The sequence below is a fragment of the Tachypleus tridentatus genome, chromosome 8 (genome assembly GCF_004210375.1).
Source record: "Tachypleus tridentatus isolate NWPU-2018 chromosome 8, ASM421037v1, whole genome shotgun sequence".
NCBI lineage: Eukaryota > Metazoa > Arthropoda > Merostomata > Xiphosura > Limulidae > Tachypleus > Tachypleus tridentatus.
The window spans coordinates 145048236-145065398 of record NC_134832.1 but is presented as its reverse complement, the minus strand read 5'-3'; the positions used below and the strand labels follow the sequence as shown (position 1 = coordinate 145065398).

The window sequence follows — 17163 nt, the reverse complement described above, 5'->3', positions numbered from 1 at the left end:
TCACATTGTGAAAACGCTCTGGTTATTTATTTATTTTTTAATAAAACTTTTTTATCATCTATCATATTGAACATAGAATTGTATGAATTAAAATACAACAATAATAAAGAAATAAAACATTTGTAAATATGTTATTAGGATGCCATTTTATTATTGACGCACGTTCTTCAATTTTAATATGAGATCTTTTAAACCTATAGAGTTTTGCTTACGCTTAAAATAAGTTAATTTGGTTTGAAAAAAAAATGTTCCTTTTGAAAATACCAAAGTACCAAAAACATACTGTAGATGTCAAGTTTATTTCTTACCTGTGATTGAAAACCAACGACCGATGAGGTAAGTTCAAATCTCCAAATGGATGAAATTTCTAATTTCGAAGGCGTTGTGGAAGAATCGAGTGAGATACAAGAACGACAAAGAAAAGAAGTTCGTCTCGAATATCGGCGGCTTCTAAATGAAACTAAAGGTATTAAAGTTTTTGAGAATAATTATATTAACATCTCCCATTGCTGTTGTTATTATTATTATTAAGTTACACTTTATTTTTACGAGATATGAGAGTAAACGATAAAAGGTCATAAAGAAAAGCCAATAAAGGCTTAAAAAGGGTAAGTGAATGTTTTGTTTTTTAATTTTTATTAACATATTCATTGTACTATCAAAGCTTGCCATTTCAAGCTGTATTAGATTTTGAGTGTAATGTGCGTGCTTATGACGTAAATAAAATTTAATTTTTAAATATTCGGTGTACTAAAGGTAAGAATTACATAATTTAATTAAAGTCTACCCTCTTTGCATGCCCGAATCGATAGTTATTTTCTTACTGTTTACCCCGAATTTTCTTTTGTGTGTGTGTGTGTGTGTGTGTAGGCTTTAAGGCTAAAACTTGCGTCTGTGCAAGTGTTATTGAATTATAGTTGAAACACAACTTTTAGTTGACCACATTAAAACTTGTTGATCGTATCTAGCCTTCCCGTCACTGGTACTTTTTCCAGAGTGGAAAATTCTTGGCTATACCTTTGAATGGCCAGTGACTGATTTTTCTCAAACATTTGTCTTCGCATATAAGTAACAGCCGAAGCGCATTCTTGAATCAGTGTTAGCATAAGCTTTAAAATACAGTTTGGCATATGTGTCTAATGTTAGATAAGAATGATGTTCAGTTATTCGCTGATAATAATTGTTGTATTGATATCTCTCATTACGCTCATACACATGTGAGAAACTTAAATATATTAAACTTTTATTATGTGGGATTCTAATATTTTAAATTGAATTTTTCTTTTACATTTTAATATTTAATGAAAACCAAAAAATATAATTACCAAAAGTTGACAAGTAAACGTAACGGTTGGAATTATAACACAGTAATTTATGTCAGACAATTTTATTCTGATTTCATATCTTTATTTTTCGTTCATTTATAACTCAATTTTTGATTAGAGTTACTTGTCATTATGTTTATAAAGACTTCTGTCTGAGGATTGGGAAGTTCTTGAAATGTCAAATTGAAACCGATTTCACATAAATAAACACCTCATACTTTCAGCAGATACAAGTCGATCGATCCCTTAGCTTGCTATTGTGGATTATAAAATTCTTTGTGAAAATTGTTAAAAGTGTTGCTTAAGGTTGTATACTTTATTATTCCTAAAACCTTTGTTACACAAAAGACACACTGGTTTGTTATTTACTTCACTGCAAAAATAAACTCCCAATATTCATCATTAGATTTCCGTTTCACGTGGCCCGGCATGGCCAGGTGGGTCAAGGCGTTCGACTCGTAATCTCAGGGTCGCGAGTTCGAATTCCGTTCGCACCAAACATGCTCGCCCTTTCAGCCGTGGGGGCGTTATAATGTGACGGTGAATCCCACTATTCGTTGGCAAAAAATAGCCCTAGAGTTGGCGGTGAGTGGTGATGACTAGCTGCCTTTCCTCTAGTCTTACACTGCAAAATTAGGGACGGCTAGGGCAGATAGCCCTGGAGTAACTTTGCGCGAAATTCAAAAAACAAACAAAACAAACCGTTTCACATTTTTTCAGTAATGCCAGAATTAATTAAATTGCTTTTATTTTCTGAGTGTTCACCATCATCTGGATTCTTTCGTTTTCGAATTATCCACTGATCCATATTATGGGATTAAAAACAAAATATATTTAAACTTGAAAGCTGCACAATAAAAATATGTTTGCAAGTGCATGCAAAACAACGCACACTCGATAACAAACATCTAAACCAGACTGGCGTTAGAAAATGGACGAAGTCTATGGCAGTGATGAAGCGCGCGACATTAGCGATGATGTAAGGCAGTGCAGTTGCTTATTAGCAAATTTGCGATAAAAAATAAATGATGGAAAAAAGTTTATTTCTAAGCGCGAGCTGGCCACAGTTGTGCTATCCACTGGTCACATGTGGCTAATGGCCATGGACTTGCCCACCCCTGGTCTAGATGCTAGCCCCACTGACGTGATAAAGTAGGCTGGTGGTAGACAATGTTGGTTTTGTTTGTTTGTTTGTTTTTGAATTTCGCATAAAGCTACTCGAGGGCTATCTGTGCTAGCCGTCCCTAATTTAGCAGTGTAAGACTAGAGGGAAGGCAGCTAGTCATCACCACCCACCGCCAACTCTTGGGCTACTCTTTTACCAACGAATAGTGGGATTGAACGTCACATTATAACGTCCCCACGGCTGAAAGGGCGAGCATGTTTAGCGCGACGGGGATGCGAACCCGCGACCCTCAGATTACGAGTCGTATGCCTTAACACGCTTGGCCATGCCGGGCCAGGTGGTAGACAAAAAAGTAGTTTTAGAAATGTTTGAATTGTCATACCGGAAACGTTAGCGACTTTTTTAGTGTATTATTAGTATATATACGCATAATATATTGTAAACAATACTATGAATCATCGATTTTTCGCTTAGGAATTCAATAGAGTGTTGTTTTGGCACGTGACGTATTTTGGAAACCTTGTTGATCCCTACAGTTAAGTACCCACCGTACTTAATACATAAATGCAATTTATTGTTTAGCTGAAACCTTACTTGGTAAATTTTATTTTGCTTTCGGCTACAATTTATTGCAATAAACTTCTCAATTAAACTATTTTGGTGTTATACTACTGAAATTATAAAACAAATAATTTAAATATACCTTTTAAAGAATTCAACATAAGCACCACAGTTAGCCTAGGAACAGTGAAGTGATAGTTTTGTTGCTAAACGACGATGTATATTGTTGAGTATTTCTAAAAAGGAGCGTGAAAGCGTTCTTGACAGAGTAACAATGGAAATAGGTCATAGAGTTAGTGGTAATAACGCAATGAAAAATAGCCATGGACGAATTATGTATCATGTTCTACCATCAGTAAACTTTTGTTTAAGTTTATAAATCGTTTTTTACTTACGTTTTGTGTCCACCTAGTGTCACTACAAAACTGTGTAAAGTTTTTAATTATTTTTAATTTGGGCACAATATATTGTACATATAAAAGTTTATTTTAGATCTAATTTTAGTACCTTATGTATCGGGCCATCGCATAAGTAATGTCCGAAAATTTAATACAGAAAGTGCGTCATCATTTCTGTCCGTGTAGATGGCTTTAATGACTAAAATATGTAGTAGGACGTGTATAAAAATGTTCAGACAAATAAAGAAACTAACCCAACACCACTTTTTCAAATCATGAAGCAAATAAACCCTTATGAAGATGTATGTGTGTCAGGAACACATTAGGCATATCATGCTTTATGAGTTTATAAAAGGCAATAGTGTAGCAGAAACTACATGAAACATTTAAGGTGTTCATGGTGTGGAGTCCCACAGCGAAAGAAAATGTCAAAGGTGGTTTCAGAAGTTCAGATTAAGTGACTACAACTCGTGATGAGTCACGTTCAGGTCAACCTGTTGAGTTTAATGATGACTTGCTGCTGCCTGCACTTGATGAAGATTCTGCTGTAATAGTTGAAGAACTAGCACAGAAGCTTAATTCAACGTATTCACCAGTTCACCATCATCTGCAACAGCTTGTAAAGGTGGTAAAACTTGAAAAATTTGTCCCACATTGATTTGACAGAAGCCAGTCTTAGAGCAAGAGTGGACATTTGCACTTCTCTGCACTCTCGTGAACATAACTCACCTTTTTTGGATAGGTTAGTGACTGGAGATGAAAAATGGTTATTTTCTAAAAATGTTATGTGCTGCATATAATGCCTCAGTGCAGGTAAACTGGCTATAGCCCAGCCCAAAATGGACCTCCAGCCGAGGAAAGTCTTGATAAGTAATTGGTCAGATATTGTTGGTGTGAGCCACTTTGAGTTGCTGCCACTCAATGTAACAATTACATCAAACTTCTTCTATCAACAGTTAGAGTGATTGAATGTTGCACTGAAAGAAAAGAGGCCTGCTTTGATCATTCATAAAGGTGTTGTGTTACACCAGGATAATGCACAACCCCCTACAGCAAGAATCACATCTGCAAAGATTGAAGAACTAAACTGGGAAAAACTTCCACATCTTTCTTATTCTCCAGACCTTGCCTCATCTGATTATCCTCTATTCCATAGTTTACAGAACTATCTTGGTGGAAAAGAGCTTGGAACACATGAAGATGTCAAAACTACCCTCACTACATTATTTTCCTCTAAACTCCAATAATTTTATAGAAGTGACATTCAGAAGCTTGTGAATCGTTGGCAGGAAGTAATTAATAATGATGGAACATACATTATTGATTAAATAACATTAAAAGCATTTGAAATCCTTTCTCTTTTTCTGAACCTAAAATTGAACATTACTTAAGGGATGACCTGATATAATAAAAGTAAATTTTATAGACAATATAAACATAAGTAAACTGTTTGTTTTGTATTATACAACTGTCTTAACTTAGTGATGTTACTGTAATGTTAAATGTTTTTCTGAGATACAATTTTTCCAAAACATGTAAATTATTGTCAAGAATAATAATGGCACAATTATTATGAGACAATTTGGAGAATAGAAAAAAACACACATGACCAAGGCATGACAAATCAAGGTATTAGCATAGCCTTTATTTTCTGGTACAAACAGTCTGAAGTTAGACACATCTGGCTCTGTCTTGTTATTCCTTTGGTACAGCAACATTGGTATGAATTTTTTTATGTAATAGTTCCAATAACATGCCATTTTTTAAATAAATATACAACAATGAGAGTTGCTACTAACCTAGTCATAACGAAATAAACTTTAATATTATAATAAGTTCACTGTGATTAAGAATGGTAATTTGCATTATTGGTCACATCCTTTCGATACAAAAGTTTTATTGTTTCGACCTAGTTAGTTATGAAATAAAGTTAATATTTAGTGTACATTCAAATTATGAAAATCAGTTTATTTTTTTCTTGCTGGGCTGCTTTGACATTTAAATGAACCCTTAAAAATTTATCTTTGTGTGTAGAAAAAAAATCAAAATATCTTTGTGACAAGATCATAGAAGTAGTTACTATTTATTTTCAGAAAATGAAGAGATATTAAAGTTAGAACCTGACCATTTAGGAAATTATTTACTACATGCTGATGCCCTTTTTGAGAAAGGTGAGTATAAGGAGAGAAACTACAAAGGACATCATATTATAATGTTGTTTATGCAAAAGCTTAGGTTTATGAGTAGTTTACCCTAACTGTGATGTTCCATGACTGAAACATATGTTTTAAGTACATGTAAGGGACTGTGAAAAAAAAAAAGCAAATCTAGATGATATAAACATTTTTATGTTGAGTTTATACAGAAAGCATCAGTGTAATTCAAGGAAAACATTGGTGTTATTTGATAACTGAATTTGTCTTGCATTAGTTAGAATACAAAATACTTTGATATTAGCTCAAGAATGATTTTAATATTATAAAACAACAGCTTTATCTTGTTAGAGTTAGAATATAGAAAACTATGGTTAATTCTTTAATGAATTTAAGCAATACCTGCAGCTATGAATGATACTACGTGTGATTAAAGAAACTAAAAATGAGTTGATTTTTTATATTTATACCTTAAAACAAACATTTAAAATATACATGCACTAAGTAATTCATGTTTCCAAATGTTAGAAAACTTTCTGGTCTCAGGGTTCAGCAGTTAATGGTCAGAACTTTTACTTATTTGTAGTTCTTTCAATCCATATAAGGAAATCAAGTTTGTATTTTAATATATAATATTTGTTGTTTCATTATGAGGAACTAGAGGCATCTGATGAAGCTTGTTGAGAAATGAAAAGTTTAATATTCTTAAAATTCTAGTAAAAAGAACAAGAGAAGCTGCCCTTGATGCCAAGTTTCTGTCAGTATGTGCTTCAATTAGCAAGCAAAAGGCAGAAGCACTTATTACCAACTTAATATCCTTCCAACCTTCAGAATTTGCAGACAAAGTGGTAGGTTTTCTGAAAAGTGGTGCTGCCATTACTAAGTAATTTGCTCACACCTGATACACACTCATCTTTTGAATATTGTACACACTGATTTAACATGGACCTCCTGTTTTTTATTTATGTGAATAGAAAAGGAACCTGGTAAATGGCAAAAATATCAAGAACAACATAACATTGACTACAGAAAAGTAATCTAGTAAGTGTCAAAAAGTACAATGTAACACTGACTACAGAAAAGGAATCTGGGGAGTGTCAAAAAGTACAATGTAACACTGACTACAGAAAAGGAATCTGGGGAGTGTCAAAAAGTACAATGTAACACTGACTACAGAAAAGGAATCTGATAAGTGTCAAAAAGTACAATGTAACACTGACTACAGAAAAGGAATCTGATAAGTGTCAAAAAGTACAATGTAACACTGACTACAGAAAAGGAATCTGGTAAATGGCACAAATGTAAACTATAAGAACATAATCTAACCTATATCATATTGCTCTGCAGTAAAAGTATTAACTCTGTTTCAGAACTTTTGAAATTTTGATTTATTTATTGATTTCTTTTAAAAGGAAGTTTCTTTTTATCACACAATCAACAATAGGAAATAGGACAAACACCTGTTCTGTAGTTGACAAAAAAAAGTTTTATAACAATTAGTGTTAACAGTTGTAAACTTCCCTATTGCAAAATAATGGACATTTGTAAATAATTCTTGTTTACTTAAGAGTTTAGAATTCTAGAATTTCTCACCAAACAGTTGAAATCTCTGTATTGATGTGGATATAATATTTTATTGTTTGTGCTTTTATGTGGGTATAATGTGGCATTGTTTTGATATGTATCTGATATAAGGTTGTTTTTTAACAGAAAACATTTCTTGGAAGATTAACAGAAAAGGATGATGACAACGTACATGATGGACAAAACCAGTATAATCTTTTTATACCAAAACATAAATGGGTTATGTTTGGTAAAACTGTTAGTGTTGTCTTTCGTAAAGCACCAGCATTTCACTTAATGTAAGTGCTCTGAAATTCAGCATTTTACATTCTGCTAAGGATAAAGTACTTTTATACTAAAGCATATAACTTTGCCATAATATTTACCAACATAGTTTCACTGTTTTCAACCATCTAAAGATCAACAAGATGTATCTTGTCATTATTGTGGATGTGTATACAGTAAATCTCACTGTATAGTAACCACTTGTATGTGCTATGAGATATAAACTTTGTCAACTGAGACTTCATGTTTAGAGTCATTGTACTTGACTCTACAAATATCTGACCATTTGAAAGTGCAATGCTACTATTTGCAGAGTTGTAATTGGGTGGATATTAAAAACAATTTTTACGTATACAATTGGGCGTTTCATATGAAATGAACTAATACACAGTAAAGTTAAATGATGCAATATTTCAAATAAGAGGGTTTTCATTGTTCTCCAAGGAAATGGGAAAATGTGGACAAAAGAAAGAGCAGGCTTGTTGGAAAATACACATGAGAATTGTTAGAGAGGAAGACTCAGAAACCAAACCTCACACCAATTACTATCACCCCATCTGAATTCAGGGAGTAGCAATCTCTTCTATTATAGTGAGAGCAATAGTTACTGAATGGAACACTGTAACATAAAAATCTGTTGTAGGTACCCATTGATTTTCTGGTGCCATTGAAATAAGAAAAACTAAAGTGTTAAAAAGACCTGCAAACCAAAATTGCATAAATTTTAACCAAACCTCTTAATTTTCACAAGAAATATGTATGAAGAAGCATTCTTTTTTCAGTCACATATCTGTAAAGTCCACACATGTAATTTTATAGAACTGTTATACCTTTAGTCTTCAGTCATCATCCACATGCATTGGAGGGTCTGGGTGAAGGTCTAACAAGGGGTTTAAAACTTTTACCCAGCTGTTGTTTGCAGAAGCTTGTAACAAGGAAAAATCCAATGTTGTGCAGTAATACTTTATAAAGACTGTGAGACTGTGTATAATTTATGATGTAGGAAGTAGTTTATTTAAAGGGTAGCACAGAACCTATAACATCACGTATAAATAACATTGTCTGTTTGTGTGAAATACAACTTAAACATCTTTATAAACCAGCAGATAATGCCACAATTTGAAAAATTTAGTGAAACATTTTTATGAAATGCTTTATCCTTTTGAACTTGCCCTAAACCATTCAGTTTTTTGCCAGTGCCATCACAGTTAATAAATTGCAGGGCCAGATTTGACCACGTAGGAGTATTTTTTCCAGAACTTTATTAAGAGTGAGTTTGAATATAATATTAGAATGTACATAAATCCAAATTCTAATCAAGGACCACTTGCAGCTGGTAACAAAGTATACTCAAAAGAAATGTGTTTCAGAGAACACTAGAAAAACATATTTATAATATCACAAAGTTTTTAATTTAGGAAATACATTAATATAATAATTATTTAGAACAAATTATCTGAAGAAAAGTAAATAACATTTGCCATTATAATGAGAATTCAGTTTTATGATGAAGTGTAATTCTCTGTGTACAATGTATAGATATTTACCTCTTATGATAAAAGGTATGATACGACCATAAGTGTTGATATTTTTATAGCCATATATACTGCTTCCACAATCCGTGGAAATACTTTAGTGTTCACTGGTATTGCTTCTTTCAAATTAGATTATATTGCTAATTGAGGTAATATAATTATTGTTTATGGGCAAGTTAGTGTATATAGAAGATAGAAGAAAGCACTGAAGTACAGCAAAGTGCAAAACCATTAGGACAAAGAATATTTTGTTATCCTTTTCATTTTATGGAATTAATTTTTCCATGTCATTACAGAATGTAAAGTTTAACATTACGGTAATGCTTCACTGATCTTTGTTGACAATTGAATGCACAAGGGTGAGAATACTTATCATTCTGTGGAATTCTCATATACTTGTACCAAGGACATGTTATAAAGGTTCTGCTCAAATGAATGTGCAAAACAAATTTAGGGTCTGAAATAACTATTGTAGTATGTCATGCAGTGCGTTTCTTATATAGAAAGAAAATAGCAAGGAACTAGCATACTGTACTAGTATATATTAGAAAACCTCAGTTTAATAGCATTCTGCAAATAAATCTCGATAAAACAGTGTTTAACTGTATACATAAAGTTGTGTTTTCTTGTCACGGCCTCAAAAAGCATAAAGATTTGTCAGTAGTGTAGAAAGTTTGCATAAAAGTTTCATGTGATGCTGGTTGGACTCTCCCACAAATTGCTGCAGACTTGAAGTGGTCCCCAGTCACTATCAACTACACTGTAGATTATGAGACTGAGTCAGATAAATCTGAAAATAGGAAAGGAATTGGTAAACGTCTAAACTCAATGATACTGATGTTAAGTATCTTTGTTTATGCAGCCTTCAGGACAGAAGGAAGACTGACACTAATCTCAAGCATGAGATGAACGACCATGTACCAAATGACAGAAAAGTGTCTGTATCTACAGTATCAAGAAGACTCAATGAGAATGGAATATTTGGTGATGCATCACTTGGAAAACTCTACTCCAGTCTCCAAATATTGTCAAGAGATAGAAATTTGTGAGCAAAGTACAAAACTGGACTACTGATGATTAGAAGAAGGTGTTCTGGACTGATGAGTTCAAGTTTGAAATAATCTGGTTCACAGCTTAGGTTGTACATTTTTTGGAATAAAGCTGAAAGATATCTCAACACCTATCATGAATCATGGGGGAGGTAGTGTAATATCTCAACACCTATCATGAATCATGGGGAGGTAGTGTAATATCTCAACACCTATCATGAATCATGGGGAGGTAGTGTAATATCTCAACACCTATCATGAATCATGGGGGAGGTAGTGTAATGGTTTGACGGTGTTTTTCTGCTGACGTGAATGGAGATATTTGCAAGATAGATGGAATGATGGACCAACTCAACTCATGTACTGATCCATCATAGTATACCCAGTGGTTTGTGTATTATTGGTATAGGATTCTACTAGTAAGAAGATAATAACCCCAAACACTCATCCAATATACACAGAAATTACTTAGCTAGGAAGGAAGTTGCTGGAGTCAATCAAATGATGCAGTGGTCTGTACAGAGCCCTGATCTCAGCCCAGTTGACTAGATCTGGGAGTTGATAGATCAAAGACTTCACAGATCAAAGTTATTTCCAGAAAAACTTGACGTTTCACCTGTGATTTACCTTCCATTGTTCTTTGAAAGTAGCCTGAAATATAATTTTTGACTTTATTGTAACATTTTTTACTCCGTATGTACTGTTACTGGTGGTGTTATAACATTTCCTAAAATGAACTGTTAGTAGTGTTGTTATAATGTTCCTAAATCATAAGCATGTGTGTTGGTCTGTACAACCATCATTAGACTATGGCCCTCCACCAGTAGAAAGGAAGCACAGAAAGCTGTATGAGCACTTTCACCTTAACAAAAACTAACTTTTTTCTCAGAACTGCTTACCTTCAAATACTTTTTTTAATTAAGAAAAAAAATTTTGTTGTTATTTTACATTTGTAGTTACATTCATAGTGTATCTCTTCTTACTTTTTATGTCATCAAATGAAGATATAATTTTAAACATATCATTTGGAACTTCTGTTTTAAATTATCTGTTAATTTTCTTTAAATCAAATTAAAAATATTTGGGATTTTTGTCCCAGAGTCAAGGATATGTTCTTTGGTCAGTACACCAGCTTTATTAACTTCTTATTCAGGTTTCAATAAGTAAACTCTAATTTTGTTGTTATGACAGTGAACAAGGCTTATGACCATAAAATACTAGACTTATTTCTTTATTTAGAAAAAAAGAAGACAAAAAGCCTGAATGGTTTTGTAGACTGGCTTGAATGTGAATCAATATATTTGATACCTTGCAAGGTCATTACACTTCCAAACAGTAATTATATGTTGTTATTTTCAGTGGCAGCTGGAGGCACTCTGACAATGTGTTGTTATTTCTAGTGTGAATCAGTTGGTTGTTTCCATTCTCAGGGATTCCTGATTCTTTATTGACAAGGTACAAGTAATCCAATTACTCCCTTCTGTTGAATTGTTTCCATAACTGTGAGACTTACCCTCCCCTCCTTTGCCCAAAATATCTTGGAACCTACCAGTGTGAGCCTCGTTAATCTGATTGTTTTCTTTCTTCTCACTTTCTGACATTTGTGTTCATGTTAATACCGTTTTGTCTAGACTTCATTCTGATTTCCAGCTGCTTTGTCTTCCCAAACCTCAGAAACCTTAATCTACAGCATTTACTAAGATTTTTCTCTTTTTTTTCTTGCGACTTTTCCTGGAACTAACCCTTGGCTTCAGTCTGGTGGAAACTTAATTTTTTCCACATGATATATCTGTAGATTTTCTTTCCAGAAGACTGTTAGACCACACACACATTTTCTAACATGCTTTCCTCATTTTTACACACTGAACCTCCTCTTTCTATCTCATTCAGATCTTTTGCATCTTTGATACTAGGATGAAGGCTGTACCTTTTCTCCAGGTAATGAACATTTTAGACTAACTTACTGATTCTACTTTGAGGTTTTACTCTTTACTCCCATTTTGAAATGCATACTTAGGAACCTATCATTGTTTTATTGTCCTTGTTTGGAATGAGATGGATAGTTCTCACTCTGAGATGGGTTTTCTCTTTCATGTTGTAGGTGTTCTAGGTTTATGTTTCTGATACATTTCCTCACTTTCCAATTTGCTCTACTGTCCATCACTTCCTCCGGTTTGTCCACGATGTTCAGATTTGTCAATAACAACCTCTTCCATCTGTTGGCTATAATCTGTTATGTATTACAATTTCAAGTAACCTAAAACTGACTTAAACTGTAATTTAGATTTATTAGTTACATATCAATATGTATCCAATTTATGACACTTGCCAACAAAATTAATACACAGTTTCCTTTTTTGTTTAATATACAATTTTTCTTTTTTAATGCAAATATATTGTAATATACAAACAGTAATACAGTTTACAATAACTGTTATTACAAACAATGATTTACATACAAAAGTTTTACAAACAGTATTGAGTCTTATCTGGTCTAGAACTTTCTTGATATCTTATCAAGGGTTCACAATGAGTAAATCAATCTTGAGTTGATGAAGATGCAATTCATTTAACAGGGAGTTATCTAGCTTTGCATCTTCATTGTTCTCTAATTACACATCAAGTTTTTCCGTCGTTGAAGTTATATAATGTCTTTGTAAAAAATATTAACATCTGATGTGAATCTCCTGGAACTAAATGGTTTTTAATGTTCAAAATTTATAAACGTTCCTGGTCAAACATCACAAGTTTGTGATTAATAAGTGTTAATCACAATTGTAAATTCCAAGGTGTACAGTATACCAACTATAGCAAGCTGGTAATACATATTGTCTCTCGGAGCATTTCACTGGTTATCTTTTTAGGTCTGAGGAGAGTTTTTTAGAAATTTCAGTCTGCACAACAATATAGATGATGCACCAGTTTTTATGTACACAAGTATTGTTGATTCATACACTCGAGAATCTTCTACAATTTTAGTAAATAGGTAGGAATTTTATATTACAGGTTTAACAGTAAGTTGTTTACATTTCTACATATAAATTTAAACATTGTGACGTATTGTTTACAATCTTCTGCTTCATGTCAAGTAATTCTCCCGTTATTTTACTTCATTGCATGGTTCTTCAGGCTCTTAATTGTCCCCTATAATCATTGTCTTTTACACATTTATGTTTTGAACATTTATTTGATGTTGTTTCCAGCTTATTCCTCTCTTCCAAAAACATGAACTGCATGTTTTCTCCCATCTCTTTTTGGTCTATTTCATTATTGATTGATTGCTCCAGACTGTCCTTTGTTTCTCTATAGACTGTCTGAAATCACCCATTTCTGTGGTAATTGGAGTGTCCTGTTTTTAACAAGAGCAGACCTCCTTCTGTTGAAACTTCTCTTTTACTTTATCTGTTTGTGTTCACCAATCCATCCATCTTGCACATTACTCTATGGGTGCGTTTGATCATATGTGTTTTGGGACCCCTCATGACCACTACCAGTTATGGCATATTACAATCTCTTTTGCTCCTTTTTGTTGTAAATCTTCAGAGGATATCTTAGAGTTAGTGTTTTGATCATTGGATGATTTCATGTGCCTCCCATTTTTACCACAACCCAATTGCTATTTTCCAGTCTATTCAGAGGCTCTTGTTTAGCAAGTATTTCTTGTTTTGTTTTTCAAGCATTTCCATGGTATTTATTTATTTCAAGGCATCTTCATGTGTGTACTATGACTTTTATATACATTGCAAAATGCTGGAAGTTCCTCAGTGAAAATAGAAGAAGAAGAGAAGACTGGCCAGATCAAATGTTATATGAAGAACTACACCTTAGACTGTTTATGTTTTTACTATTATTAAAATCCATCAAGTGGCTGGTGTTCTCTCATAGGAATACTTACTTTTTTAAGTGGAGATGACCATTAAGCATTAAACCATTTAAAAGGGGTTTCTATAAGACTTTTTTGATAATATGTCTCCAAATTCAACATGGCCATTTTCACACATTTTACAAACAAAAGTGGACTGTGTTTGGTGTGGTCCTGCTCTTACACCTAAACTTTCTCTTATTGTGTGCTTAATTCTATATGAATGTGCATGATGACAGCAGTCCACACACACGCTAATGTTCTCCCAAGTGCTTATTTTTCAACCAAATTCTTCCAGTGAAGTATGGAAAAAACCATTATCTACTCAATCCCAAGCCACTGGGAGTGTTCACATGGAGATTTCCTATGAGCATTATGCCCTCCCTCCAGTAAAAGGCTTGTTTGGGTCACTCCTTACTTAAAATAGAGGTGGGGTGTTCTCTGGAAGTGTAGTACAAGACAGCCATTACAAAATCTCCCAAATATTGCCCAGTGAACATATCAAGCCAAATGAGATGTGCATTTACCTCGAGATGCAGGTGAAGGCTTTTTGTTTCTTTACTTCTGGTTACAATATATATATATTTCATTTCATCAAACCATAATAGCCTAAAGCTCTAGCCACACTACATATTTTCATATCCACCCAACTTTGCAATGCTATACTACTGGAAATTTTTCTGATGCAATTGTATTTTTTTTAATAAGTTGGGCAAAAATCATTCCCTATTTGAAGAAGATATAGCCTCTCACTAAGTGTTGCTCCACGAGGTAAACCCTGATCTTGTGGAAGTCATGCTTATTGCTATTTACCATTCTGTTGCTATTTCTGAAAGGAACTCATCTTTGTAATTGTTCAGTGCCAGCCCCTTTATCATTTTGATTTTGGGATTCTATCTCATAATTAATGGTGCAGAGAGGTGAGTATTTCTGAAATTAACATTTTCCTTATCTGAAAATACATTTAGATACTCACTTCTCAGCACAACTTTCCCACCCTTACTTCCAACATGCAATTCATTTTCTTTACACCATCAAGAATGAGCTTATGATTATGTGCTGCACATGGGAGTTGTGACACCCTTCTATTGATGGAGGGCTAAAGTATTATGTTGATTACATCATAGGCTGGCAAAATACATGTAGGGGTGGGAGTTTTCTTAATGCTTCTAGCATGCACAGGAAATTCCATGGTAGTTGCATAAAATGTAATAAATATATATCCTAAATACATTTTCAGAAAAGGAAAATATTGAAAATGCCAGGTAAGATCCTGCCATATTCACAATAATTCTCTACACAGTCTGTCAGTGTTGGATCTTGTACATATGTGATGATTTTTGTTGAGTCTGAGAACCTCTTCTGTATACTTTCACGTGCAGATTCCTCTCACATTTACTTCTTAAGGGAGAACCCTAGCTTCCCCAGTACAAAGCCAATTGTATGGGTTTATATGAAAAATTCACTCCTGCATTAGTGTAGTCCCTCTGGTATGAAACCAAATGGATGGACCTCTTGATGAGAAGAAGAGCTGAGATATTTACTTGGAAATGTAGTACAGGCCATAACCTAAGTTTATAATCAGGTAATTCATAATGGTTGTACCAACCAGATTGGTCTTGTTCAAGTGATGAGTGTCTTGGATGAATCCTCCCTACACCTATCTTTTCTGGCAAGTATTTTATGTCATATACCTTTAATACAGTATGATTTCACATATTGATTTAGCCACAATAAACACACGTTTAGCTGACCATCTGAGATACAATGGCTTGTTGAACAAAATTCCTTACCATCCACATACTCCTCGGTGTGGATTTCTGTACGTGGTGAAGGGACCTCCCAGGGAAGGTTCTGTTCTTTCAGTTTACCTCCTCTGGGATCTAAACATCCACCCATGTGTTTGCTGGCGATCCGTGAAGGGAAGGAGAGGATCCTGGTGGTTGAGGGGTCCAACCCTAACACACCACTTTGGCCTTGAATTCCTGTGGATGGGCAGCCTATGGGTGGCCCCCCTTGGATCAATGGGCTGGTCCACTTGGGCTAGAGTCAACCAAGTATCAGTGTTGGAAGTTCTCAACTGGTGTTGTGGACATAGATTCTGATGCTGGTGTTTGGGTATAGTGCTCACGAAACCCAAGCGTTGCTGCAATGTCCTTGCATGACATTGTAGTGCATCCCCTCGTAAGGCTCCATGGTGAGTGGGGTCAGTGAGTATCGAAATTTTCCTTTTTTCCTATGGATCCTCCAATAAAATATTTAAATAAAATAGTGAAAAAACAGTCAATAGGTAAACGACCATGTCTTGAAGACTCTGAGCAGCAATCTTCAACATCTGTAACACCTGTACCCCATTTTCTTATATTAATTATCTTTCAGAAAAACCTTTAGGGCAAATGTCCCCTTTTTTGTATTCAGAAAGGACTTGAGGGACTTGCTGGCTCTCCAAAGTCAGTAAAGAAGCTTTGATCTGGAAACATATTGTTTGAAACATCCACATCCCAACACAGTGAACCCCTTTTGAATTCAAAGGCAATTGGGGATGTACCTATTGAGGTTACCCCTCATGCTTCCTTGAATTCATCACGAGGAGTTATTGTTGAGAGGGACTTGAAGAACGTCCCTAAGTCAGAGATTCTCGCTGGTCTCTCCACTCAAGAAGTTTCTGCAGTGAGGCACATCTCCACTCACAAAGACGGAGTTACACTGCCGACAAATATCCTTGTTTTGACATTTACATCACCACGTGCACCTCCTACCATCAAGGCAGGTTATCTAAATTGCATGGTACGGCCATACATTCCAAACCCTTCGATGTTTCCAGTGTCAGAGGTTTGACCACTCAAAGATGTTCTGTTGTGGTTCCCTGACATGTGCTCATTGTGGTGACAAGGACCACGATGCCTATGAGTGTCACACGGACCCACATTGTGTCAACTGCAATAGTTCCCACCCTTCCTACTTTCGTTCTTACCCAAAATGGTTGGAGGAAAAAGAGGTGCAGCGTTTGAAAACGACCCATAACATTAGTTATCCTGAGGCTCGGAAATTGCTGTCCGTCACTCCATCTCCGATATATGCTGCTGCACTTCATTCCACAACTACAGTGGGAGTGCAGACAGATCTCTCTGTACCTCCAAGAGAATCGTTTTCAAAACAAATGAAAAGCCTCTTGACCTCCTTGGTTAAAAAGGTTGATGAATCGACTTCTACACCCATCTCTGTTTCTTCCATACATTCCAACAAACCTCAAGATCCACATCTTTCAGTTTCAAATACAGGCATTTTTTCTGATACATCTTTTTC

The 17163-nt window shown here is 34.6% G+C and overlaps 1 protein-coding gene across 3 annotated transcripts in view; it reads left to right on the top strand.

Annotated features, from left to right (window-relative positions):
* Positions 1–262: 262 nt before the first annotated feature.
* LOC143223688 (non-structural maintenance of chromosomes element 4 homolog A-like) overlaps positions 263–17163 on the top strand; it is a 31478-nt gene continuing 14577 nt past the window's right edge. For 2 of the 3 annotated variants that reach the window (XM_076451989.1, XM_076451990.1), the window contains exons 1-4: positions 266–466; positions 5504–5581; positions 6281–6411; positions 7274–7425. In XM_076451989.1, coding sequence (XP_076308104.1) covers positions 355–466; positions 5504–5581; positions 6281–6411; positions 7274–7425 — 473 coding nt within the window. In that variant the 5' untranslated portion in view covers positions 266–354. Of the gene's footprint in view, positions 467–5503; positions 5582–6280; positions 6412–7273; positions 7426–17163 lie in introns of all 3 variants that reach the window. The other variant, XM_076451988.1, reaches the window with a different exon arrangement.